This window comes from Meleagris gallopavo, chromosome 30 (genome assembly GCF_905368555.1).
Source record: "Meleagris gallopavo chromosome 30, MGAL_WU_HG_1.1, whole genome shotgun sequence".
NCBI classification, from domain to species: domain Eukaryota; kingdom Metazoa; phylum Chordata; class Aves; order Galliformes; family Phasianidae; genus Meleagris; species Meleagris gallopavo.
The window spans coordinates 1,679,279-1,706,713 of NC_139433.1; the positions used below are offsets into that span (position 1 = coordinate 1,679,279).

The 27,435-nt window shown below is 49.9% G+C and overlaps 1 protein-coding gene and 1 long non-coding RNA gene across 3 annotated transcripts; one reads left to right on the forward strand and one right to left on the reverse strand.

Annotated features, from left to right (window-relative positions):
• Positions 1-1,218: 1,218 nt before the first annotated feature.
• Positions 1,219-4,392, reverse strand: LOC146542484 (uncharacterized). The gene is made up of 3 exons (XR_014880159.1): positions 4,027-4,392; positions 2,758-2,911; positions 1,219-1,523 (listed from the first exon to the last, which is right to left on the reverse strand). It is a non-coding gene; the product is annotated as an uncharacterized LOC146542484 (long non-coding RNA).
• Positions 4,393-5,502: 1,110 nt separating this feature from the next.
• ACER1 (alkaline ceramidase 1) lies at positions 5,503-14,652 on the forward strand. 2 transcript variants are annotated; one of them, XM_003213195.5, is made up of 7 exons: positions 5,503-5,750; positions 5,871-5,974; positions 10,912-11,026; positions 11,355-11,493; positions 12,677-12,814; positions 13,168-13,305; positions 14,051-14,652. In XM_003213195.5, the coding sequence occupies exons 2-7, from the start codon at positions 5,882-5,884 to the stop codon at positions 14,217-14,219; spliced, it is 792 nt and encodes a 263-aa protein (XP_003213243.2). In that variant the 5' UTR covers positions 5,503-5,750; positions 5,871-5,881; the 3' UTR covers positions 14,220-14,652. The 2 variants fall into 2 exon arrangements, with proteins under 2 accessions (XP_003213243.2, XP_019465577.2); XM_019610032.3 differs by lacking the exons at positions 5,503-5,750; positions 5,871-5,974 and having other exon boundaries at positions 10,662-11,026.
• Positions 14,653-27,435: the final 12,783 nt, after the last annotated feature.

The following is a 27,435-nucleotide window of genomic DNA, read 5'->3' on the forward strand; positions in this document are numbered from 1 at the left end:
ATACACGTGCATAGCATGGCTCTGCTCTGACCTATGAAATATGACGGCCCAGGACCTCCAGCCAAGGAAGTGCTAAGTCACAGACCACCAGAAGATGGGGCAGGATTGTTTCCTGCTTCCTTCCTTTTTACAATCCTTCAGAGAACAGATACTGCCACGGGCAGGACCATGGGATCATGGGACCATAGAATCATGGAATCATTAAGGTTGAAAAAGACCTCTAACGTCACCAAGCCCAAGCCAGCCCATCCCACCATGCCAACTAACCATGTCCTCAAGAGCCACATCCCTACGTTTTTTGAATACTTCCAGGGATGGTGCTCCCACCACTTCCCTGGGCAGAATGTTCCTTCCCTGCTCTGCCTTCTTTGCTGATTACAGAGTTAGAAGGAAGGCACCAACTCCCCATGCTTTACTCTGTTCTTCTCAATGAAGAGCAGTGGATGGGGGTGACCATAGTGATTTCTCCCTTCCTGACACAAAGGCATCACCTCCTTCTTTCTGCCCAGCAGGGAGGGGAGTAAAGGCACCGGGGGGTCTCCCCTCAAGGACTTGGTAGCCTCTGGCTCCCAGGGCTGCTGCCAACACTGCTATTGGGTCTCTCACTAAACTTGCAGAAACCGTCACCATCTCCTCCTGCCAAAGCTTTGCGCCACTCTCAGAAGGGGTTGCAGTGCTGGATAAACCTGGTGCAAAGCACTGCCAGCTTGGATGGAAAGCTGCAGACTCAGCTCAAGTGAGAAGGAGTCTTCTCCTCATCTCTTTCCATTTTTGAGTCTCTTTAGTCAGGAATCTTCCAAGTAGGAAAGGATAGAAGGGTTGGTTAGCAAGGAGCTGCCCTGCCCTGCTCGGTGTGATACTTCCCAGGACTTGAGCAGCCCTCACTGTGTACGTGTCCTGAGTGGGGAGAGCTCTGCTGGAGCTCTACCAGTGCTGCTGAGAATGAGGCGATTTTCTCTCTCCAGAGGCAGATAGCTTGGGCTTTGGAAAGAGAAAAGTCCATGTTCAGCCCCTGCACACGCAGCTGGGTTATGCAAGCCTGAGTCTGCTGCGCGTGTACATGACCATACTGAGAAGTGCATGTGACAGATGACAGTACTGGCAGAACTTCATTTAATTACCACTGTTACTGTTGTTCCTATAAGCAATTAAATGATTTGGTTTTTAAAACAAACCTGTATTTCAAAACAAGCATAGCGGGTTGGGGGGGGGGGGGGTTGTCAGTTTGGCAAAGGATATTCGGTTGATTGTAAGGCATCCTGCCTGGAGCAGAGATAATAGAGTGCCTGGGTGGTTGCTCAATGATGATGGATTGGTGGGGAATTGCTCCTGGACCCCGTGTGCAGCCCTCTGGGGCCTGACAAGGCTTGTGCTCCGCTCTTCTGAGAGTTGGCTTGCACAAGGGCTGGGGCAGTGATGTTGTAAAGAGCAGGTGGGTCAGCCCTGAGAGCCACACCTCGCGTGGGGTGCCATCCATCTTCGCTGTCACCGTTGCTGCTTTTTGGTTGCCTGGAGCCCTTGAGCTGCGTGGTGGAGAAACACGGATATTTACAGCTCTGCAGATGTGCACAGGAGCAGTGCATGGCTCCCGCTAGGCTGCGCGGCAGCAATGGAGACGGATGCTTTCATTTGGCACTGTAAAGCTCATCCGGCTTTAGCACGTCTCCTGCTGCTGGTTTTATATCTTCCAGACCATGGTTTGCTAAACAGCTTCCAAACCAAGCAGAGGCTGCAATCCCTGCCCTGTGGAGCTGTGAATGTTAGGAATTATCCAACTGCTCATTGTTAGCAAGGCTCCCAAGTCACTTCCCTGTGCCTTTATACCTAGCAGCAAGAATTGCTGCTCCATATCCAGCATGTCCACCTGCCCCGGACCCTCCTGGATGTGGGCAGTGAGATGGACTGGGGCAGTGGGCAGCCAGAATACCTGAGTTCCCCTCTTGGCTCATCCAGTGTGAGAACTGGGATGAGTCCTTCATCTCCATCCACCCCAGGGCTCTGATTCATATATGCTGAGCACACAGCAGTGGGTCTGTGGGATGCCTGTGCACCCTCCTCACCGTCCACCAGCAGTCACAGCCCTACAGTGAGCACATGGAGGCACGTGCCCCTGAGCCACAGCTTCTCCTGATGAATTGCTTAAAGCCTCCCACAGCAGTGCAGATTGAAACCTCCATGTGAGCTGCCCTGATTTAAGCCCCCCTGCTTGGACTGCCAGCTCATGGCTGTCCCACTCTGTGGGGGATGGCAAATCCCAAACCACAAAGCCCAGCATGCTATGTCCTGTGTTAGAAGCAAGGGGGAGAGGAGGCAGGAGCTCTTAGGTGGGAGGTAAGGACCTATGGGGGTTGTCTCCATGCAGCTCTCTTGTAAACTTTGACCCCATGCTCTCCACCTCCAGCCCACCCCACATCCCTGCTGCCCCAGGCAGGAGAATGCAGCCATTAGGAGGAGATGGGACAGAGGATTCAGCAGGAAATCAGCCCCTCTCCCTGTGACCTGAACACTGCTGACTGATGAATCAGGGAAGATGCAGATTCCTGACATCCTCCCATTACTTATTCATCGTGTGGTACAAGATACATCAGTGATGCTCAGCACTTCAATCATGCAAAGGATGCCAGAGCTTTGGGGGTGGGAAAACAAATTATTTTTGAAGGTGGCTGCATGAGGCAGGCATCGTGCATCCAGGTAATGCCTTGCTCTCAAATCCCCTCTCTGCTTCTCTCTCTGCATCTCACTGTGAGCCTATGGTACCTTCAGCACACCGAGTGCCGTGATCCATTCAGAGGCTGTAAGTGCATAAGAAGCAAATTTCACCCCAAGTTTCTCCAACACAGCAGCGAAGACATCCAGGGACAGGAGCAGCCTGCTGGGCTCTGAGCTCCTGCTTTGAGTTGCAGTGTCTGTCCTAGAAAAAAGCTTTGTCTTAGTGGCATGCAACGTGGCTCAACCATGCTGTAAGATAAATGCTGCAGTAATAAACTACAATTGCATTTCAAAATATATGTGGATTTGTGGAGTTCTCGTAAGCCCTGGCATCTCCGGGAAGTTGCATGGCTCAGGTCTCCCTTTTTATAGAGGTATAAGAAGAAATAGTTACACTCACTGAAGTGTTCCAGGGTAAATTCAACCCGGGCAGCCTGGAAATGTCACAGCAAAGCAGGGGTGTGAGCCTGAGTCTCAGGGACTGCATGCACAAGGATAGAGATAGGGATAGGGACTGAAACAGGTATGGGGATGGGGACAGGGACATGGAAGAGGACAGGGATGGGATGGAGACAGGGACAAGGAAAGCGATAGAGACAGAGACACAGGCAGGAACACCTCAGGTCTTGGTCAGACCCTGCCTGGTGATGCTGAACCTGATGCCTCCCCTTCTCCATCAAGACAAGTTGGTCAAATAACGAGCTTTTATCCTTAAGAAAGCAATGTAGTTCGTCTCCCAACACTACATGAAGGGAAATGGTGTTGGTCTTTGGGAAAGGTACAAACACTGCCAGTTTTCATGATACCCTGAATGGGATTGAGGAGGAAAATGTTTGCAAAGCAGTCACACAGAGGTGTCCAATCCAGCCAATTCTTTCACTAAATAACAAAATTTACAGCTAGAAGAACTGTGATTTATCTTTGGTAATACATGGCAGCCATTGGGAGAAAGTTGAAAAGTGGCTTGACTTTAATCTCTGGAAATGAATGCAGTTTGCTGCATGGTTTTTTGGGGGAGTGAAAATGGTTATACCGTTTATTAAGCAGCAATCCAAAGGAGGCTGTGCAGATCTGTTCCTCCCTTAGGAAAACCAGGGCTGGGAGCACAGCGTGTGCGCCTGCGCAGGTAACCTGCCTAGGGGCAGGCGGATGATTTCAGGCTGCATTTCTACCTGCTCTTCCAACCCTTCCAGCTCACGCTTCCCTGCCCTCCCTCTCTGCCCCTGCCCATTTGGGAACACAGATATAAACCCTCCAGCCAATATGTTTCCTGTGGGGGACAGTGAGCTTTGCCTGGAGGGTGCTCATGGCTCTCACCTCATCCCAAAGCTGTCCTTAAAGACGGAGCGAGGCAGTTCACTGCCTGCAACCACAGAAGCTCCAGAAGCTGGGCAAGTTGTTCTCCTGACAATTCACCTCTCCCACAGGTAAGCACTGCTGGGATGAGCAGCAAGCAAGCAGCTGCTGGGTACTGCTTCTCTATTCCTTTCTGCTTCTCCTGTGCATGTCTCCAGCATCCCCTCGCCTCTTCTTGACTCAGCGAGGAGATGGGATTTATCCTCCTGGATCTGCTTCTTTGCTCACTTGGAGATGGGTTTTACCCTCCTGGGTCTACTTCTTTTCCTATGCAACCACTTGTGTTGCTATAAGCACGTGATGCACAACACCAGGGAGCAGCAGCTCGTCCCTGTGGTGCACATGAGCCCATGGAAACCCAACATTGCAGAGTCAGGGCACAGCCCAACCCACCTGCATCTCCTTTCTGCTGCTTTCATTGATGCAGTCTCACCTGCTTGGGGGGAACCAGCCTGGATTAAAGAAAGGATGTAATTAACTTGTAATTGGAAAGGAGCAGTGGAGGTTTATCCACAAGTCAGTTTGCCTGATAGAGGCAGGAGGCTGCAGACAAGCTTGTTTGTGGCCGTGTTGCATTTGCAGGCTTTCTGCCTTTGAACTTCTTGGGAAGAGAGGCAGAGGAAACTGGTTGCTTCCCAGCCTTGCACACCTACGGCCACTGCTGAGCTCAGCAGAGCGTTCCTCAGCTGCTGTAAGCAGAGACCCAGCAGCTTCTCCATAATAACACAACTAACCAAAGTGCGATTTGAAGATAAACTTCCCTTCCTTGTGCTAGACCCAAAGCTGAGAGGGATTTAAAGGGAACGCTGCTTTCCACTCATTTCTTCCTCTGCCTTGGGCATGCTCAGTGCCAAAGAGCCACAGCAGCCTCGGGAGCTCCAGCATCCCCAGCATTCGGCCCCAGGGCCTGAATGGTGTTCCCAAACCTCCGGGTTTGGCACCTGTCTCTGTCAGCCTCCAGAGTAGCTCCAAAGCCTCAAGGATTTGTGAACAAGGAACTTGATCGGAACATTGATTTTTCCAAAGGCTGAGAAATGATGTGCAGATGGACGGTAGGAAAGTCTTCAGCATGGAGAAAAGAAATGAAGAGGAAAGGTTGGATTTTGGTTAGAATCCTGCTCGGAAATGCAATTCCTCCTCCATCAGAGGCCAGGCTGAGGATAAGAGGTGTGAAGCTTGGATGCCTTTCACTGGGCTGACTGCACTCAAAGTGGAATCACTGCCGGCAAAGGGACACAATCCCAGGCCTTTGCTCCATGCCTCAGGACTCTAGGAACACCCTAAGTCTGAACTGGTGCTTGCACTGTGCTCCAGCCCTGGGGTGAATGCTGCAAAACGATGGGAAAGGACGGAGCCAATGAGCAATAAACCCTGCAGAGCTCCACTCCCAAAAGGTAGCGCACAGCCCATGAGGTGTGGGGAAGTCCTCTTGGCAGCAAGATCTGAGTCATAAAGAAAGTGAAGCAAAGGCAGAAGGCAGGGTGACAAGGGCAGGGCTGGGACATGGAGCAGCAGTGACCCCCGAAGAGGGATGTTAGTGCTATGGATGTGACGTGGTGACCATTCCAAGCTCAGAGCTCAAGGATATTTCCTAGGGTGATTTGTAACTTCTGACTGTGGGGAGAGAGCAGGAAATGTCTGCAATGCAATGCGTGCTGGGAAGAGGATGAGTCTTTCATAGCAGGGTAAGGATGCTGTGCAACATGAGCATGCAGGTGTGCAAGGGGCCGGTGGGCAGCACACTTCTCCCCATTCCATTTGTGCACGCAGGTGCATGACTAACCCACTCCTCTCCTTCTGCCCAGGCAACCCAACGATGCCGAGTATATTCTCCTACCAGAGCTCTGAAATTGACTGGTGTGAAGACAACTTTGTGCGCTCGCCGATCATCGCAGAGTACTACAACACAGTGAGTGTGGGGCATCCCGAGGGCAGAGCTGCCTTTGGGATACGGGATGGGATGGGTCAGCCACGTTTGCTCTCCTGCTCTGAGCTTCCTGCTGTTAGAGGGTGTTTAGCTGGGGAGCTGTATGTAAATCCTGGGGGTTTGCTGCCAATAAGCAGAGCTGGGGTCGGGGATTCTCCGGGCACACATGGGGCTGAGTTCCCACTGAGCAAAGTTTGGCAGTGCTCCTTAGCCCAGATTGGTGAGATCCTGTTATACCAGTCCTGCAGCTCGCCTGCCAACTGGGGTAAGTCCCACACAGGGCTCGTATATTCCAGCTAAATGTACAGGAGTGGCAGAACGAGAGACAGCGCTTGCATGAACCACGTCGGGCAGGTTGGGAATCCGGAACTCTGGGCAGAGGAAAGCTGATGTGGGAGTTTCACCTCCTGTGATCCCCTTTGTAATCAGGCTCCTTCCAGCACCAGTCCCGCATGCACTGAGATCCATCTGCAGACACCCGCTGTCTGCGAGTGCGTCCCTCTGCCCCGATGCAATTAGTGCTGGCAGGGGCATGAGGCCATTTACAGCCTTCCAAAGGCCTTGTTTACAACCTTCAGCAATTACCTTTGAACACTGGAAGTTCTTGTTTCTCATGGAAATGTCTCTTCCTTTTTTTTTTTTTTTTTAAGCATTTCCTGCTTTGAATAAATGACCTCTAATAACGATAATACCCTCTCCAGTCACACAGTTCCAATTGACCAGACAGGGTCGTGCAGGAGGGATGCTCGGGCTGTGTGCAGTCCCTTCTCTTTCAGGCACTTAAATAAGGACCTGCTGGTCCTGCTGCCCTCCAGCACCTAGCTCTTGGTCTGTGCTGTCTGCTGGTGCTGTGCCCCTGATAGATGAGTTCAGGGTGCAGAGCAAAGGGGTACAGAAGTCGTTGATGCTCCCAGCAGCATTCCGAATGTCGCTGGAAGTGCCAAATGCCTCTGAGTTTGAGAATCTCATTGGCAAGACTGGAGAGGGGCTTAATTCCAAACAGTTCAGAAAGTCTGAAAGTTGGACTTTTAAAATCAGAATTAATACTGGGAGAAACATTTGCCCAAGCTCTGAGATCAGCGCTCAGGTAGCATTTTCCCAACGTGTCTTTGGAGCGGAAGCCTCCATTTTTACAAGGACTGTGATTTTGCAAGGACTGTTGGAGTGGCTCAGGATCACACCAAGAGGTCTCTCAGGAGCTCAATCACGTCTCTGAGCTCCCAGTGGCACGCTGCCAGACCCCAGCTGCTATGGTCAGGTGCACAACCGTCCTCCTAACGTTCCAAAGTCCTCTGAACCCCATAAAACATTAATTCTTAGATCTCTGCCTTTGCAGCAGAGGAAACCACTCCTGCAGTTTCTGGCTTGGGATATAATTCTTGTTTAGGGAATGGCCAAGATCAAGACTTGCCTTGCTGCCTGCAGCAGGACTGGTGTGTGGACTTCTCTCCAAAACATAGGAGGTAGAAGAGCAAACCCTGAGGAACCACTGCTGTCTGAGCAACTGACAACAGTCCCCAGGGCTGCACTCTGCTCAGAGCAGAACAGGGAATCCAAAGCCAGCAGGAGCATCACCTCCATGGCATCGCCCTCAGTCCATGCAGGCTGGCTCTCAGCCCTGCAGCACTGGGAAACACTCTGCTCAGATCACCATCCCAGGTGTGATTCCAATGTCCTGTGTCTCCCTCTCTTCTCCATTCCTTTGTTCCCCACGTTCAGATATTCAGATCGCTCCCTCCCTGCTCAGGCTTTATGGACCTTGTCTCACTGCCCTGCCTGGAGATAATTATATCAATATTGACTTCAGCACCGCTTTGTCAGAGTTTTAGACTAGCTGGGAACCCAGCCAGCTCCTACCCAATGCTCCTAAAGCAGCAGGGCTTCCTAATGGAGCATCCTTTCTGCATCTTCTTCCCAACGCTGCCCATGGCTCCAGCTGGAAGCTCTGTGTCAGCAGCAACATACTGCTGAGCATCGCTCTGCAGCAGCCGCTCTCACTCTCATCCCTGCCTGGGTTGGATGCTTTTTATTAGGAATAAGCACCAGGGGTATGAGCAGAGAATGTAAACAATATCGTTAAGTCCCTAATAATTAATACATTGTGGCTCATGATTGCACTGCAGTTCAGTGACAAAGTGCTAACTATTTATAGTGACTCAGTGACCCAGAAATTTATTGTCTTCTGGCTGCTTGCAGGAGAACAGTATTGTGCTACATGAGGTTCATCAGTCAACGACCTGTCATTCTACTCCCCCTTTTTTTTTTCCTGCAATAACCGATGAGGATGATGGTAATGACATCCAAATCCTCAGCACTCTCTGGCTAAGCACCAGGAGCTCTCACACTGTCAGATAACCACAGCTCCGTTGATCGGTGGAGATAAGCCTGGCTGCAGGTGTAAATCACCCAGATATGCCCAGATACTCATTCTGGAGCTCAGCAGCCTCATGGCAGTGGGGACACCTCACACTCTCCTCACCCTGCAGTTTGTGTGCAGTTTGCTGCCCCAAACACGGTGTGACACCACGATGCAGGACAGGCAGCCCCAGCTTCTGGTTGTTAGAAACTTGCTCTGCAAGTCCAGAGAGCCTTGGAGGTACTTGCTTTTGTCTTGGGCTCTGCAGGCTCTGCTGTCAGTGAAAGCCAGGTCTTTGGTCTTTAAGGGAGTGAATGCACTGCAGCAACACTTTGAGAAATCTCCTTCCACTGCAGAAAATCATACAATCAGAATTCCAGAATGGTTGAGTTGGAAGGCCATTAAAGGTCATTCTGTCCAGCCCAGGCCATGGGCAGGGCCATCTCACACCAGATCCATCCAGCCTGGCCCTGAGCACCTCCAGGGATGGGGCATCCCTACCTGCTCTGTGGCAGCACGCACCTGGGTTGCCACTGTCTCATTTCTGTGCTCACAGAGCACACCAGCACCTGCTGTCCCAGTCCATCCCAGGAAGCCATTCTCACTCTGCTGTGCATGGAGAAGCGGATGGCCCTGTGCAGGGCTTTCCTTTCCTTTTAGGCTGCACAGTGTATGTTGCATAAGCCCTGGGGCCTCTCCTGTGATCCTCCTAATGCAGCAGGATTACAGGCATGTCACTGATCCCAGCCTCACTTTTCTCCTAGAAAAACAAGCAGGGCTGGGACCTGACAGGTGTTGAAGACCCCAGTTGTGGGTCCCTTTCCATTCAGCCCCAAGCTTTGAGCCCGGCTGCTCTGCAGGGAATCGCTGCAATCTGCTGGCACGGTTCTCCTGATCATCCCTCCCTGCTGATATCTGATCTTGCACTTCTCAGGCTGAATTAATGAAGTGATAATGTTGCTATCATGTAATTAATGGTGCTGTTGCAATGCCCACTGCAGCAGGGATCCGGACCTCCCTGTGTGCAATCTCAGACTCCCGCGTTTCCTCACTTGGACACACATGCTGGCACTTGCAGCACTTGCATACTGCTGTGTCTTCTGCAAGCATTTGCTCTCTCCTTGTGATCCCTGCCTGTTTTCCAAAAGCCTCTTGAACCATTTCACAGGAAAAGAAATGCTTACAATGCAGTTGGTTACTTCAACACATAGTTTGGTTTTGTGATCATTTCCAAACTGTCTGACCTCAAGCGTGCAGTGGAACCAGCACTTCCCTTCTCATTTTGGAACAGAGACAGGCCTGGATATGGCTGTAAGCTCCCACAGAGAACCCATACATTTGCCCTAAGAATTGCTGTTTGGAGGCACATGGACTGGTTTCATGAAAACCACAGTGAAATTCAAGATTGATCTCTGTTTGTTGAAGGGAATTGAGGCCTTCCATTAAACGTGAAGGGTTCTTCCCTCTGCAATGTGAGGGGGTGTGTTTCAGGTGTATGACGACATCCCTGGGATTTGCAGCCCTCTTCCCCTAAACTCACATCCCTCTGTGCCTCAGTGCACCTGATGCACAGTGGGGATGCAGAGGGGTGAGCCTGCAGTTTTGGGGTGACACTCCAGGCTGGGCTCTGGGACAGTGTCTGGCTGGAATATGAGAGGAGAATTGTCAGGGCGAGATAAAAGCTGTGCTGGTGACTGGCCAAATAATAGCATGGCAGATGGCTGTGCTTGGCTCTTCCAGACCCCACTGCACTGCCTGGCAGGTGGAACATTCCACCAGATCCTAACCTTTCATGCGCAAGAGAGATTTTCCTTGGGGACACTGAGCTTCCATTTATTGTGTTTGCACACCAGATGACAATATCTCACTTCCAGAGGTGAGGGTTGCTTCAAACTCTCTTCCTCCCTTGCTGCAGGGTGGAAAGGGCCTGATCCAGCAGCCAGGTGCAGGCTTAGAGCACTCCCTGCTCCTTCCCAGCTCCCATGTTCTGCCCATCAGCATCTGCTGCTTCTCGAAATGCTGGCATTGTCAGCAGGTTGAATCCCCACGCATTTTACTCCACCCCAGCTGCACCAAAGCCTGGCAATGCAGCAACTGTGCAGAGCTGGAAAACAGGGATGAATTATTTTGCTGCATTCATTCATAAAGCATGTTCAGATAACTTTTATGACTTCATTTGATGACTGGTGTCCAAAGTACCTCCCTCCCTAGGGCAGGTGGCTTTGCATGTGACACCACAGGATGTCACCTCAGTCCGGCCCCACCTATGGGTGTCCTGCAGGTCCTGCTGCTGTTCATTGCACCTGGTTTACAGAGGCATACCTGAGCTAGCTGTCCTCACAGAGAGCACAGCCCAGCTGCTGTCACATAACAGCCATCCTTCCAGCCCCAGCCTCACACCTCAACAAACTCTGCCTTTCTCCAGTACCGAGAGCAGTGCCTCCACACAATGCTTTTCTCCAAAGATCAGCATCCTCTCCACATGGGGACATACCGAGCCATAAGGTGGGATGGGACCTGCCCAAGATCATGCAGCAAACTGACTGTGCCTCTTGTTTTGCAGGTCAGCAATGTATGCTTCTTCATCCTTTCGGCTGCCTTGCTCCACCTGAACCGGCAGTACTGCCAGCAGCGCACCGTGCCCATGTACTTCATCTCTGACCTTCTCCTCTGTGTAGGTGGGTGCCAATTTCATGAGATCAGGCTGCAGAGCATTCATTCATGCTACCTTTAGCTTTGGAGACGGGTTTGTAGTGGCCAAAGCAAGGGGCAAGCTGGGGTGAGGAACTGGACAGCCATGTACGTGTGAAGCTGCAGCTCGTGGCTCCTGCTGGCTCTGGGTACAGAGCTTCATGTAAAGCCCTGGGTCTTCTATTCATGCCAAGGTCCATGTCCTGCCCTTCAGGAATGATGTTTCTCTAAGAAATGTCTTAAGTACTTCCCAGTCCAGATAGGCTTCTCTTGGGACAGAGCTGCACTGACACAGGCTGTCTTCACTCCCTGCAGGTGTCTTCTCCATGTACTTCCACATGACCCTGAGTTACGTGGGACAACTCTTGGATGAGCTCTCCATCCTCTGGACACTGGCTGTGGCATATTCCTTTTGGTACCCAAGGGCTCACTTCCCCAGGTGCATCAAAAGCAGGTATGGCTCAGTGGGAAATGAGTTTCCAGGCTGCAAGGGATGGGAAACTGCTGTTGATATGTGACCCTACAAGCAAGCTCTCAGCATTTTGCTCTTTGGCCAGACCCCGCACTACTCACTTCTGGATCCTTACAGAGGGGCACAAAACCCCTGGAAAGGGCTGTCCAGAGCTCCTGTTGCCTGGAGCTACCTGCCCTCACAAAGCTGTACAGGAAGCTTTGCATGAAGGATTTCAAAAAGAAGAGATTTGGGCACGTTTTTTTTCTTGGTGTGATTGGATGGGGATAGCTGTGCTAGGAACATGGGGACTACTCCAGCTTGTGCACATCTTTGAAGGGACTGGAAGTCCTGCCAGCCTTTAGGGGAAGCAGAGAACCATCTGGGGCAGTGCAGGACCTGGGCACTTCACACATACTAGGAAATTACATATTCCTGAGCACTGACATTGAATTACCCATGCTGTCAAACTCTGGTAGCATCCCCTGCCATTCTCAGAGGGGATGGGGTTTCCCATAGGCCAAACTAGTCCAAGATAACATCCCGTGTTGCAAGGGATGTTTGCAGCAGGATGGATGGAGAGATTGAGATCAACAACAGGAGCTCAGCAGAGTTTTGTAAAGAAGATGCTCCCGTCCTGGCAGGCTTGCTGGAGCCCTTAACACAGCTCGCTCCCATCCCGCTCCTCCCATGCCACGGAGGAGGTCACCGGGAGTTCACTGTGGAGACATGGCTGGGGGAGGCAGCGAGAGGGGAAGGGACTTGGGAAGAGATTTGCATGTGAAAGGCCTCTCCGAGCCCTATTGTTGCTCAGTCAGCCCGAATCCGCGCTGCTGAAGGCCCTGCCCCCGCTGCTGGGACGGCAGCTCTGCAGCCCTTCCCTCCGCACAGCTCCATGCCTGGCTCTGGCATCGCCATGGCAGTGCACGAGTCATCCTCGGCTCTGTCCTGGACCGACCAGGGGACTTAGCAAAGCAATTTCTCGGGCAGTTCTTGAGAAACATAAAATACATCCCGGCTTTCTTGCCAGGACTTCTGCAGAGCCTGAGGACAGTTATATGCAAACAGGTTGGAGGTGCTGGAGGGTGGCTTCCTCTCTCAGGCAACAACCAGCACCATCCTTTACCTGCTGCACTGTGAACCCTGGAGGCACTGACAATCACTCGCAATTCTGTCATCCCCTTAGGAAGCAATTCTACTGGTTGGGTGGTGTCACCACTGTGATCACCACCTTGATGTCCTTCATCAAACCATCCATCAATGCCTATGCGCTCAACTGCATCGCCTTCCACCTGCTGTACCTGACCTGGCGCGAGCTGAAAAAGTAAGGAGGACATTGAGAAGTTCATCTCTGCCATCTCTGCAGCTCTTTCTCCTTTGTGCAGGATTTGGGAACCAGTGTGGGGTTGAGGGGAACCCACCGGGATCTGGGGAAAAAGACAAAGGTGTGTTAGCATCTTGCAGCATCACTCTCACCCGCTGAAGGTCAGAAATTCCTCTTGCAGAGCCACACTTCTCCAGTTCTTGTGGTCTGATGAATATTCTTGAGCAGAAACCCGCCAAGTTTTGCCCTGTTGCATTAGCAGACAGGAACCTGCTGGTCCTTTTTCAAACTCACTTTACTTTCATCCTTCCAACACAGCTCCCTTCTCCCTCTCCTCTCACTGTATTTTCCAGGTGCAATGACCAACGTGTTCACCGGATGGCCAAAGTCATGGTGGTGTGGTGGGTGCTGGCCATCACCAGCTGGTTAAGTGACAGGTGGCTTTGCTGGCTCTGCCAGGCGATCAACTTCCCTTATTTCCACAGCTTCTGGTAAGTCACCAGCAGAGAGAGAGGAAGCCTGGCTTAAATGTTTCAGAGCTGAAGCGCCACAGAGGAGGAGGGAGGGCAGTAGGGATGTGGTACTCAAACAGGGAGCAGCTGCATCTGTGCCCTACCCCTCTCCCACTTTGCTCTGTCACTATCAATGCTGCTCCTCATCCTGGCCCCAGCCCAAGGATTCATCCTAATCACTGCTTAATATCCCTTACCTCCTCCACACCAACAAATGTGAAATTGTTCTAAAACCACTCCAGGTAAGCCGCTTCCTTTCAAGGCATTACATCTGCTCCCAGGAAGCCATACAAAGTGCAGTGCCCTTTACTTTGACAACCAAATTGAAAGACAGTGATTTGCTTTAGGAAGACATTTCAGTCCCTCACCAAACATTGTTGTAAGAGCCACACAACGTGTGCTTTCAGATTCATCCTCACAAGTAACTGGGATGACCAATTCAGATACCCAGACCTTCTTTGCTAAGCCAGGCAGAGTGAACTGGGTGGTTTGGGGTTTAAGTCTCCTGTGTCACCCCAATTGCCCCAAACCCAGCTCTCAGAGCTCTTCTGGGATTTCTTTGTAGGCACAAACCCTGCAGGATCTTGTATACATTGCAGGGTTGGGACATTTGCCTGCCATTGCCATGCCCTCAGCGTGACAACTTCAGCCACACAAGACACAAGGTGCAGGAGGGCTGGTAGTGTTACCCCTCTCCCACACATCTTTTTTGCTTCCTTGACAGGCACGTGCTGATAGCTGTGTCCCTCCTCTACTGCTTCCCACTGGTCATGTACTTTGACGTCACCTACGAGATGCCAGCATTCAAGCCAAAACTGGGATATTGGCCCAGCGACTCCTGGCCCATCGTGGTGCCTTACATTGCCTTGGAGGAGCCTCACAAGCAGTGCTAGAGCCAGCTGTGTCCTTCAGGCATGGGGTGTGTGATGCACACATGTGCATCTGCACGGGGAGCACCTCAGCTGTGTGCCTGCTCCCTGGACAAGGGCGATGTGGCTGGCGGATGGGGCAGGGAACAGCTGAGGCCTTGTGGTGCTGGGCGTGAAGGAGGGTGGGAGCCCACAGTCTTAGGAGACTGCCCAGGCCAACGCTGGGGAGATGAAGGTCTCCTCCTCCAGCTGATACTGAGAAGGAGAGGGAACAGTGCTGCTTCTGTGTCCTCTGCATTAGTCAGGTTGTGGCACCTTTCGCTGACAAGGGCACAGCTGGAAAGACAGAAACCAAACTGGTGACAGATGGGTTTGTTGGGGCTACTCTAATTATTATTATTAATTTTATTTATTCATGTATATGATCTTGCTCAGGAGAGTTGTGCATTAAAGCTATGGACACTCACTCGCTCTTTTCTTTCCCCTGACTGCACCATATCCCCCATTATCTGTCAGCCACCTAGGGTGGCCAAAGCTCCTTATGGCCTGGGAAGAGAAATCCTCCCAGCTGACAGCCCAAGAGAGGTTCTGTTCTACCCCTTCTTGGTCCCTGTGGCCCTTGTCCCTCTCCAGCTCTGTCAGTTCCCAGAGTGTAACTTGTAGAGTCACCTGGAGCACTGAAAGTGCCGGCTGATGGCAGAGCTGGAACATGAGATAAACATGTCAGAATCTTTGCAAGGACAAAGCAAGAGAAGATGTGAAGCTCCAGAGAACGACCACTGCTGTGAGAGATGCTCTCCAGTTCTCTCCATAGCACAGCAGTGAAGAAGCTGCTTCTGCTGTGGATGTGCTCTGAGCCCTGCTGCATCAGTGATGTGGAGCCTGGGGCCTGGCACAGCCACTGGTAGGACGAGATGTAATCGCCTTAAACTGCACCAGTGGAGGTTGAGGTTGTCTATTAGGAACAATTTGTTCTGAGAAAAAGTGGTCAGACATTGGAACAGGCAGCCCAGGGAAGTGGTTGGGTCACTGTCCCTGGAGGTGTTTGAGAGCTGTGGACAGGTGGCAGTGAGGATATGGTTAGTGGGCATGGTGGGATGGGTTGGGGTTGGACTGGGTGATCTTGGAGGTTTTTTCCAACCCGAATGATTCTACGATTCTCTGGGGGCACCAAGAGGCCAGCAGAGCAGCAGGAGTTGGCTCCCTGAAATACAGCCTCAGCAAGGTGATGTCCCTCCAGGGAACCAGAGGGGATTGAGGACACTGTCAGTAAAGCAAACAGCAGAAACTCTTTGGGGCTCATCCTGAGCAAGAAGTCAGCACACAGCTCCACCACCGTCGCGTTGTGGGTCCTCTGCAATGGTCCCCGGAGCCACTAGATGGCAAGTTTGGCTCATGAACCCTGGGTAATATTTTACCTGCATCACGCCTGGGCCGAACCCCCAAGCCTGGTCCGTGTCCCCCAGCACTGCACAAGGCCAACTCCATGCCAGCAGAGCCACCATGCATGGCACGAGATGGGGACACCAGCGGCCAGGCTTTTGTCTGCCTTCACCCGTCTCTTCCATCCTCTTCTTTGTCTCTCTGCATGCCATCACTCCTGCCTCTCCCCGTCACCTCGTTTCACTCCCCCTCCTCATTTCTCTCCCCCTCTCCCTCACCCCTATCCCCAGCCCATCACATTCTTCTGCAGCCTATTAATAACTTCTGGGCAATTGCACCGGGTCCCTGCTGGGCCCGGCCCCTCGCCCGCCGCTGTCCCGCGCAGCCACTGAGCGCGACGGCAGCAAGTTCAAAAGTGCAGAGGGGTTTTCACGGCCCCGCTCCCCGTCAGGGGGTGGAGGAGGCCGCTGGCAAAGAAAGGCCGCGTTGCCAGGGAGCCTGGCACAGGAAAAGGGGGTCACCGTCACCTCCGAGGGGACCGAGGGAGATGGACGGGAGCCAGCAGCTTTTTGGGATGGGGATGCTAGGAGCCACGCAGGGACGGAGGCTGTGATATGGAAGAGGGCGAATGGATCGCCACAGGTCTGAGAGATGATGAGGAGAAATCCCACAGCAAAATCCCCCGTGCCCTATGGTAATAAGGGAGGTGTCCCAGGCGCCTCGAGAACAATGTTGCTGCAGTTGAGTGACTGTAACAGGCCCTGATGACAGCCGGGGCCGCGTTAAAAATGCCTATTCAAGCAGATCAAGACATTGAGAGGCCTCGTGGGGATCTGAAACCCTCAGGGATTTCTGGATGAAGCCAGAAGCTGAATCCCCAGCCCTGGGAACCTGAGGGGGGGGGGGGGGGGGAGGGATGGGGAGGGGGGGAAGAGAGAGAAAAGAAAAGAAACCCACAAAGCAGCTTTAAAAGGAGTGCAGTGCCTGAGGCAGGGCCCCCTGCACCGAGCGGGGCTGCAGTCTGAGAGCCAAGCAGCCCTGACTGGGATGTGACTGCGCTGCTGCACCCCAAAGCTGCGCGGGGTTCCCCAAAGCACCTCCAAAAGGTCCCCAGGTTGCTGGGGACATCCCATCCCTCCCACCAGGGAACCACGTGTCCCGCATGCAGGGTGCAGCCAGCACCGAGCACCTCATCAAAATGAGTTGCTGCATTTCTGCTGCGAGCAAAACAGGGACCAGGAGGAACAACCAGCACAATGCAGGGGTCCTTCCTCTACCCCCAAAACCCTGAGAAGCTCTGCAGTTCCCCTGTGAAGAGACCTTTGCCATGTGTGTGCCATGCTGGGTGCATGCAGCCGAGGCACTCAGCAGAATAATGCTGGAATTTGGCAGGGCAGGAAGAGCTACAAGCCCACACACTCAGGATCTGAGTTACGAATGGTCAAAATTAAACCCTTCCTTCCCTTATTTTTGCCAGATGAGCCTTAACCCAGATCATTTTACTGATTTGGTTTGCCATGTGGCTGCCTAAACCACAATAAAAGAAGCAAGAGAGGGAGCAGGAATGAGGAAGAGAACAGAGAGGCTGCTGCTTTCAACTGATGCCAGATTAAAAGAGGTTGTGAAACAACAGCATCAGCCGAGTCTATTTGGTGCAATTGCAACACAAATGAACTAGTAATGTTGATAAGGCACCAGTCCTGCAGGATAAAGGATTAACTTTTACCTGTTTTGCTGCACCAAATTGCCTCCTGCTGTTATAGATTTACACTGCAGGATGTGGCCAGCAAGCTGAAAACTTTTCAGGACAGAGGGATTTATCCATAAAGGACAGCACTCATTCATGGACCTGCATAAGTAATGCAAAAGTAATTAATAACAACCTCTTAACAATGCCAGGGGAAGAAATTGCTTCACTGGAGCTGTTTGCAAAAGACCTTTATCTGTATCTGTCTCAAAGAGCAAGGAAGATGGTAGTTTTGATACACAGAAAGTATTATCAGGAGCTGGGATTTTAGTGAAGCCTGGTCATCTTTGTGATTTAAAAACCCTGTTCTGCAGCTGTGCTAAAACAATGTTAATTCAGGTTAAACTTTTCTCAGTTTTAGTCTTCAAAGTCAGCAGTCAAAAGTTGGAAAGCATAAACGCAAAGAGCTGAGAAACTCGGGAAGGAAAGAGAAAGGCTCCAGGAAATATTACCTCTACATTCTTGTCCTTATAACTCTAAGCACTGCTTCTGAGGTTTGACTCAGGATTTCCAGCTCGGAGGTTGGCAGCTCTGTTACATCCCCATCAGAACTGCTAGCAAAAAAAAGTTCTTTCTTTTCTTTCCCCGTTTTACTTACATCCTTGCTATCCACTTTTTATATAAGACAAAATTAACTGTCGGGCCATAATCAAATGCCAGGATCTCCACATATTAAAGGTTGTTCTGGACAGATAAAAGGGATCAGATCCTGCTTAGCTGAAAGTCCTGGTTCAGTGAATACAGTCTTGCAGCAGTCGCAGTCTTGAGGTGCCCTGCCTGTGTCTCTCTGTGTTATTTCACACGGTGGCTGCACACATTATCAGGGCCAGATCTGACCAGTGAGCATAGGGGAGTTGTGGGTAAAAGCTGTACTTCAATAAGGTGAAGCACGGCTGTTACATGGCCAAATAAACCAGTTGGCAAAAATGATTTTAAAAGATCAAATAATGTTTTCGGCTGTTTCTATAAAGCCTTGTGCTTTGCTTCCACTTAGCAACACATTTTCACTGCTGTTCTCGGAAGAAACACAAGCAGTTCACATTTCTCTGATAAAGTGGTTCACATAACTTCAATTCTGTAGTAATGACTGCTATAAAAATACCTAAGATGAAAGGATTCTCTTTTCCCTGCCTTCACACTGAAGCTCGTGGTCTCACTTAGTTCTGTCCTCCATGTTTTCCCATTCACTTTCTATGAGCATTCAGTCCTTGGGTCCCAATTCATGAGCTGCATCGATTCAAACAGACATTCCACGAGAGACCAGGTGTCTCAGTTCACTGAAATGCATAAGCATATGTTTAATTTTAAGCATATGAATATTTCCATTGCTATCAATGGCACTCGCTTACACTTAAGGATTCATTTTGTTGAGCAGCAGCCAGAAATAGTGCCGTGTAATGCCAACAAAGTGCAAACTGCAATATTTCTCTAAGTGCTTCCTGGGACCGTTCTAAAAATTAATCGATGAAGAACTGCAACTTGAAAACACAAAAACTGATATATGTGGGATTTTATTGTTTACTGCCAAGCACTAACATCCACCAGAGCACTGCCGAGTGAAATTAAAACCAAATCTGTGAAATGGAGCAAAAATGGCAACAAGTTAAATTTGTTCTTCATCGCCATTCATCCTATCTGACTTAAAGATTTAGTGGTGTAACACTGAAAAACATGAATCATCTTGACAGAGGGACATACACAGAGATTAAAGGCAGGGCTTGACCCCGTCTGTACCATCCCTAATGCATACTAACTCTATTCAGTCCAACCTGGAGTGGGTACTTGAAAGAGAGAACAGGATCTGTTCTGTGACACTTGGCACAGAGAAGTGCCTTGAACAAGGGTTACTTAATGATCAAACTATGATGAAGTGTCACTAAAAACATGACTCTGCTCTCCCTTACCTTCCACAGGACTTTATCAACCGCTCTCTTATGAGGAACTGATGAGAATATCCAGGCAGCAAGCATCCTAGCTACTTCTATTCATTTCCATCGCATTATGCATCACAAGTCCAATAACGCTGCCATTGCCAGTGACCCACACAGACCTGGGACCCCATTCCCCTATGATGGGATCATAATATAAACAGCTATATATCTGTATGCAAATGATTGCTGTTTTCAAGCTGTTCATCAGTGACCTTCTACACTGCCCATACGGTACAGTAATATGTTTTCCACATATGTCAGATGTTTCGTGACACATTTCATGCATATATTTAAAATAGATTTCATAGCATATAAAAATCCGCAGGCAACGGGAGAAAACAGCCTGCATCTGCAATGTTCACATAATGCATTGCAAAACTGCATGAAATGTGTCAAATTGATTGTATTCTTCATTAATCCAAAATATTGGTGGCATATAAAATGTATGTAATGAATAAACTCATGGGCATGTATTACAATGCCTAGCTCTGATGACTGAGTAACAAAGGGACAGAATTTCTTACAGCTCTGCCTCCACTGTCTAACTGCAGAGAGTCTTCAGTTCACACTGCGTTGGCTGAAACGGTGTTTGTTGCATGTGTGTGTTGTTTTAGATCCCATCCTGACTCCCTTGAAACTATGCTGGTTGGGCCACAGTGGAACAAAGTCAAGCTCCAAGGCATTACAGGAGTGCCAAGATATGACTTTGCTGCAATCAGGTGCACTATTGTCTCACAGGTAGTGATATCAGTGATAATGATTAAGTTTCAGTGATAGAAATTTCAGCATGGTACTGCCAGCCAAATTCCCTGAGTCACAGGCAAGTTTGCTTAGCCCGCAATGCAGTGTGGGGAATTATCTCACCTGCTACCATACCTGAGCTAGCTAGATTAGAGCTGGTTTGCATAGACTAACATATGTGGCAACCCCGCCTCCGTTTGCTGTGTAGACAGGTGGAAGCCAAAGAGAAGCTCATTTCATGTAAACCCAGCAAAACAGCCTGGTTTTGGTGGAAACTCTCACTATAGCAGCTGACTGAGGAGCCACAAAGACCAGAAATTCACATTAATTTGAGTGTCACAGGTTCTGAAATGCTGCTCTGGGATGTCTCACAACCTGCTCTTATTATAGTGAGGATCAAACTATAGGCTGGGTACCTGCTTTTGTTGGAAAGGGCCAGTTGCTCTGAAAACCAGGGCTGGAAATAGCAGCAACACCAGTCCCCAAGAGGAAAAGGCACCACACTGTGAGCCAGAGCTCAGGATGCTCAGAAACAAGGCATGCATGAGCGTGTGGCCACAGGATTGTTGCATGTTAGGCCTGGGAAACTCGAGACACTGCGAATGTCTTGGCTACGGAGAGGCTGTATTTCAGACAGTATATTTATCTGAAAAAATAACTCCTGCTCCTTTTTTGGGCACTCTTTTCACAGGAAGTGATTCAGAACAGGCTTCTTGATGCCGGTCAGATTCTGCTGCTGATCTCATCCTGCCATGTCCTTTTTTTCAAGCTATTTCCCCCCCTCTATCTTGTACTATTTAGTGCTCTAAAGGTTATCCTGTCCCAGGTCACAGTTCCCTGCCAGAAGGTGGCCTCTCTCTGAGCACACAGATGAGCATCCCTCAATGACTTTGGCATCAACCAAAACAAGGCACAGGCAAAGCAGACACAAATGTCAGCACTGAATCTCCCTCCCTTCTGTTTAACCATGACTGTGTTTGCTCCTTAAGGTGCTTAGACTTGTCTTCTCCAGCCTGAGCTTCTGCCACCAGCTCATATTCAGTGCTGGACGAATCCATGCTCTTCATGGCAGGTCAGCCAGCTGGTGAGATTGGCATGAACCAGCCTCTTACATCATTGGGCCAAACCTGACCTCTGCCTGCAGAGCGCTAACGAAAGGTATCATCATCTGACAGAACGAATCGATAGGTATCAGCTCAGCCTGCAGCAGGCCAGTAGCTACATTATAATGCCAACATCACCTTTGGTGCTAATGAAGCCCCTTCATTAACAGCCTTGAGCAGAAGGGTCAGGGGCTCAATAGAGACGGACTCCTTTCTCACCCAGAAATCTGGTTCTTCTCATTCAGAACTGAAGCACGTTGGTGGGGCGGTTTGAGGATGCTTGTGCTGCCAATGTTGCATCTGCAAAGGACGTGACGTATTTGTGACTATTCATCTGGCTCCTTTCACCAGCACTAACTACACAGAAAGCATCAAATAAATTCTCATTGTGTTCCTGATTACTGAGAAAATCTTCCCTCTTCCTTCTGTTTCTGAGGGTTATTGCCCATTAAAAGACTTCTGCATTTTTCAGAACCTATAGTAAGCTATAATTTAGATTTTCCTCAGGCACAAAAGAACTTAGTTAAGCTCAATTGTATTACAGTGGTTTTGGTGGCTTTTTTTCTTTCTACTAAGTTTTTCATTAATAAGGGAACTAAAGAATTTCCAAGCTGCCTGTAATTTTTTCCCCAGATGCAGCTAGTTGTGGCTAGGAACATCTTTCTGGCAACCAGAGGTTTTGGCCATTAACAATCTGGACTTTTGCTGCACTATCCTGGTGTTAAATGCATGTTCTGAATACCAAATCTTCTCCTGACTTCAGATTCAGGACTTTTTCTGAGGCTGTAAGTAAGGATATAGCACTATTGTTGGTGAACCCATGGTAAATACCAGCCCTTGCTACTTCAAATATCATCAGTTCTCTGTTTTGATTGTAATTATATACATATCAGAAACTCCACAGAGTATTTGGCTCATCAAACATTGCTACACGAAATTAGACAAGGACCACTGTCATCACTGTGTAAGTGACTTACAGAGGTCCAGAGGAGAACTTAAGGGTCTTACCACTCAGTAGTATTGCATGCGGATACGAATTGAAGTGTGAGTTTTCTCACACTTGCTCAAATGCAAGCTCAGTGTCTTTAAGCCCACAGAACAATTACATCATCATCATTTTTCTAAGCTGTTTGACTCTAAGTGCTGGGGATGGCCTTCTTTCTTAGCTGGCAGCTCTCCAAGCCACTCAAAGTACAGATCGACCACAGATCTTGTGGTCTTCGGTTCGGAGTAGAAAAAGGGAAGATGTAACTAAAATCGTAATGAGAAAATAACGATGAATGGCAATAAACAGTGAAGCGAGCTTGTTTCTCCAAGAATAGGAAGGGCAAGACTGTTACAGAAGTAGTTGGCTGTTGTGTTTGTAGTAGCATAAACAAAATACACACATACATATCAATCGATCATAGGGCTTTATGGCAGAGGTGTGAGCCAGCCAACACAAAGACTGGTGATAAGCCCACAGGAAACTACTCTCATTGCAAAATGAGAGATGTTGCTTGGATTCTGGCAAGTAAGCAGTCTGGGTGTCTCCTGTGTTTACCTGGCCAAGGGAGGGACAGGTGCAATACAAAGTATTTTTTCCACTTCATTTTCCAGCATCGCCAGCTCTCATGGGACAGAACCACCCTTTGGCATAGCGAGGGCCCAGCAGGATGAAACACACATCTCTCAGCACAAGACTAGGAACTCAGAAGCAACGCTTTTGCAATAAAAAGCCGAAACAGAAATTAGGGAGAGCTGTCATTGTCCATTTGCATATTTTAATATGCAAATCAGATCTGTTTCTTATCCATTGGCACTGGCCCTACTGTAGATGGCAGCAACACAGCAGATCTCTGCCAGACTACAGTGCCACAAAGAAAGTAGCTAATTGGATTTGCAGACACATTGCAAAACCCAGAAGTTGCTGGAATAGATATAAAGAAACAGGAGCTCAGCCCACGGCTGCCTTGGGTGCGAAGGCACTCAGCTGACAGCTCGTTAGCTTGAGATGTCCCTGCAAAATGAGAAGTTTGGAGGAAGCCTGCGTGGCTGCTGGCTACACCTTCCCCAGCACTACCAGACATCTAAAATCCCAACACCCTCCTACAGAGCCTGGCAAATCTTCTACCTTTGGCTGCTTTTTAACTGCCCAATTCCTTCAGTGTAATTCGGTTTTGTGGCCAGGCATTGGACTGCCTATCAGAGTGGAAGCTGAGTTTCCCATACCTAACTCAGAAGTGGCCAAGCTCATGTTTGAATCCCATCCCCGGCCACAGAGCACCTTGAAAGCTGGAGCAGAGAGTTGAGATGTCAGCATAGATGGGGAATTGCAGTGTCCTGAGCTTAAGTGGGAGGGCAGTCTGCATCCTGCACTGCAAGTGCGCGGCAACAAGAAGCTGGGAAAAATAAAGGCACACAAAATATATCAATTAAAATGTAGGAATTGAAATTAAAATCAAATTCTAATGAAGTTTCACAGGCTGTAACTATTTGGCAGGAAAAGTTCAGGGGTTTGCATCTCTTAAACAACATCTCCTACACCATTCAACAGAGGGAGCGTGGGATCAAATACTCCACTGTGGGAAGACAGAGGGTTGTCCCTGTTCATTGCAGGGAGGTGGACTAGATGAGCTGTAAGGGTCCCTTCCTTCCAACTCAAACAATTCTGTGATTTCCAGGAAAGGTTTAGACCTGGGGGCTTATAACCAGCAAAGGCTGAGAATGAATGGCACCACAAGTTGGAAAATAAAAGACTGAACCCTCAGAGTCATGAGCACGGGAATAACGTCCACAACTAAAGATATCAATGGGAATTCACAAGAAAGAGGCCCGGTCTGAACGGGGAAGAAAAGAGACTGTCCGAGGAGATGTCCTTTGGGCCTGCATCAGACAGAACACAGAAAATTAGCAGCGGGCACTTAAAAGCAAGAATCAAACGGAGCTCTTTGTTTTGTCGCTGTGAACTGAAGCGATGAAGCATTTTGCTTTACTAATATCTCCTATCAAAGCTGATGAGGTGAAGTGGCTCTTTGGAAAGATTTGGGAGCCCATTAATCCCCGCCTGTGGCTATGGGTGAGCAGCACGCACCGCGCTGCGGGCTCACACGCATTTTTCTGCTCTCTCACAACGACAGGCAAATTATTCCAACCAGAAACCCGCACCAAGCAAACGCCTGCCTGGCTTCGAAGAGGAAAACTTCCTCAGAAGCAGCATTTGGAGGTTAATGTGAAGCTCGGAACGAGGGAAATAACTCGTCGTTTGGAGGTGTAAACAAAACCCACTTCTCAGATGCAAATGCTACGCTGGGTGTCAGCAGCGGTGCTCGCGGTGCCCGCAGCCGGGACGGTGACCCGCAGGCTCGCACCCAGCTCATCACCGCTGTTCTCTAAAGGAATCCCTCGCATTATTTGCATTGCAAACGCCCCGCGCTGCAGACAGAACACGGGATATTCGCCGCCGACGGGCGCTGCGCGGGCACCGCTCCCCAATACCCGCCCCGCGGTCTCCATCGCGGTGCTGTGCGCGCCGGGAAGGGCGGGAGGGGAAATGGGGGGGGAATGAAGGTGTGTGAGGGGAAACGGAGGGACAGACCGGGGGAAGGAGGGAGGCTGAGGGGCGGGTGGAGGTGGGAGAGAGGGGTGCTGAGGGAAAGAGGAGGCTTGTGAGGAGAAATGGGGGAGGAAAAGGGGAGAGGCTGAGGGAAAATGGGGGAGAAAGAAGGAGAAGGCGTGCGAGGGGAAAATGGGGGAGAAAGAGGGGAGAGGCTGAGGGAAAATGGAAGAGACTGAGGGGAAATAGAGAAACTGAGGGGAAAATGGGGGAGAAAAAGGGGAGAGGCTGAGGGGAATTAGAGAAACTGAGGGGAAAATGGGGGAGAAAGGAGAGCGACACGGAAAATGAGAGAAATTGAGGGGAAGATGGAGGATTCTGAGGGAAAATAAAGAAACTGAGGGAAAACGGGGGAAAGAGAATAAGGTGTGTGAGGGGAAAATGGGGAAAGGAAGACGCTGAGGGAAAGTGAGAGAAACTGAGGGGAAAATGGGGGAGAAAGGAGAGGGATGTTGAGGGAAAATGGGAGACGTTGAGGGAAAATAAGAGAAATTGAAGGGGAAATTGGGAGAAAGAAAGGGATAAACTGTGTGAGGAGGAAATGGGGGAGCAAGGGGGACACTGAGGGAAAATGGGAGACTGAGGGAAAATGAGAGAAACTGAGGAGGAAATGGTGGAGGAAGATGTGTGAGAGGAGAATGAGGGAGGATACTGAGGAGAAATTAAAAGAAATGGGAAAATGGGGGACACTGAGGGAAAATAGAGAGAAAGAGAAGGATAAGGTGTGAGGGGAAAATAAAGGAGAAAGGGAGATGTTGAGGGAAAATAGGAGATACTGAGGGAAAATTAGAAACTGAGTGGAAAATGGGGGAGAAAGAGGAGTGTGAGAGGAAAATGGGGAGGATGTTGAGGAGAAAATGAGAGAAGATTGGGGGAGAAGGATAAGGTGTGCGAGAAAGGGAGGGCACTGAGGGAAAATGAGAAATGGGAAAATGGGAGACACTGAAGGAAAATAGGAAACGGAAAATGGGAGACACAGGAGAAATAGAGAAACTGGGGAAAATGAGAGAAAGAAGGAGAAAGTGTGTGAGGGGAAAATGGAGGAAGAAAGAGAAGGTGGGAGAGGAATGAGGGAGAAAGCAGAGAAAAATGAGGGGCATTGAGGGAAAATGGGGAGAACAACGGTGAAAAAGATGAAAGAAAGCAAGGAGAAATTGAGGGAGAAAGAAGTAAAGTGAAGGTGTGTGATAGGAAAATGAGGGAGAAAGGGAAGGTGGGGGGAATACAGGGGGGACACTGAGGGGAAATGAGTTGAGAAGGGGAATGTGAGAGAAAGGGGGGGAAATAAGGGATATTGAGGTGAAATGAAAGAAACTGTGAGGAAGCCAAAGAAAACGAGGGAAAATGGGGGGATAATGAGGAAAACCAATGGTGTATGAGGAGAAAGAGAGCCTGAGGGAAAAATAAGGGACACTGAGGGAAAATGAGAGAAACCTGAACGAAAATGAGGGAGAAGGAGTGGAAAATAAGGGACACCGAAGGAAAATTTGGGTATTGAGGGGAGAAGTGGAAGAACAAGGGAAAATGAAGGAGAACGCAGAAAAATTGGAAATACTGGGAGGGCGGGGGGGGAATGCAGAAGATCAAGGGAAAATTGGGGATAAAGAGGAAAAATGAGGGAAAACCAGAGAAAAGAAGGGAGAGTGAGGGAAAATTGGGAACAATGAGGGTATACAGGAGAGAGAAAGGGGAAGAAAACAGAGGGGGAAATAAGAAAGGATAAGTGAAGGTTTGCGAAGGGAAAGTGAAAGGAAATGAGAGCCATCAAGGTAAGAAAAAGGGAAACTGAGGTAAAATGAGTGGAGGAAAATGAGACAGGGTTAAACTAGGGAGATTGGGGGAAAGGTGAGGGAGATGTGGCAATTGAGAAGAAATGAGAGAAAAGGAAAACGGGAGAGCAATGGAAATGAGCAAGAAAGAGGGAAAATGAAGGCACGTGAGAGGAAAAATGGAGATGGAGGAAAATCAAGGGAAAAGGGGAGACTGAAGGTGAATATGGAAGTATGAAGGGTGACAAATAGGGAAACTGAAGAGCAGTGAGGAAAAAATGACGGAGACCGAGGGAGAACATGGGAGAATGAAGGTGACGTTGGGAAAAATAATGGAGGTGGAAGAAAAAGGAGGAAAAAAGAGGGAGGCTGAAGGAGCACAGTGCCGCTTCCTCCCAGCCACGGCTTAGCCCTGCCCAACCATTCCGAACAGCGGCATCCGCTGTACTGGGAACTGTGGTTTCCCTTGTTCTCAGCTCATTTGTGTATGAAATTAACAAACGGGTGAGATTCGCAGCCACCGATGGCGGCGGGAAAGCATAAGCCGAGGGAGAGAAAAGGGCAGCACGCAATGAACCCCAAACTCTGGTCCCGGTGCCAAGCTACGCGATACTTGAGTGACTGCGAGGGGCTTCAACGGGGCGCGGGGCAGACCACGCCGCAGCACCGGATCGCGCTTCAGCGCAGCACCGCGCCCACTGCTAAGAGGGGGAGGGGAGAGAAAGGGGCACCGGAGGAGGTGAAGCCCCGCCCACTTCTCGTCCCGCCCACCACTCCCCACTTGACCCACCTCAGGCTCCGCCTCTTTCCCCGCCCACTCGGCGTACCGCCCGCCTTTCGTTGGACAGAACAGCCGCCCGTTATGCGGAGGCGGGGAATACCGGCGGAGCTAAGGCGGAAGCCCCGCCTGCCGGCATGAAGCGGAGTTGCTATTGGTGGAGAGCGAGTGCCTCTCTGATGGCGTCGCTTTC

Coding starts and splice junctions, on each gene's coding strand:
- ACER1 (XM_019610032.3), top strand. CDS start 10,798: ATGCTTTTCTCCAAAGATCAGCATCCTCTCCACATGGGGACATACCGA. Junction 11,494..12,676: donor CCCAGGTGCATCAAAAGCAG/GTATGGCTCAGT, acceptor TCATCCCCTTAG/GAAGCAATTCTACTGGTTGG. Junction 12,815..13,167: donor ACCTGGCGCGAGCTGAAAAA/GTAAGGAGGACA, acceptor TGTATTTTCCAG/GTGCAATGACCAACGTGTTC.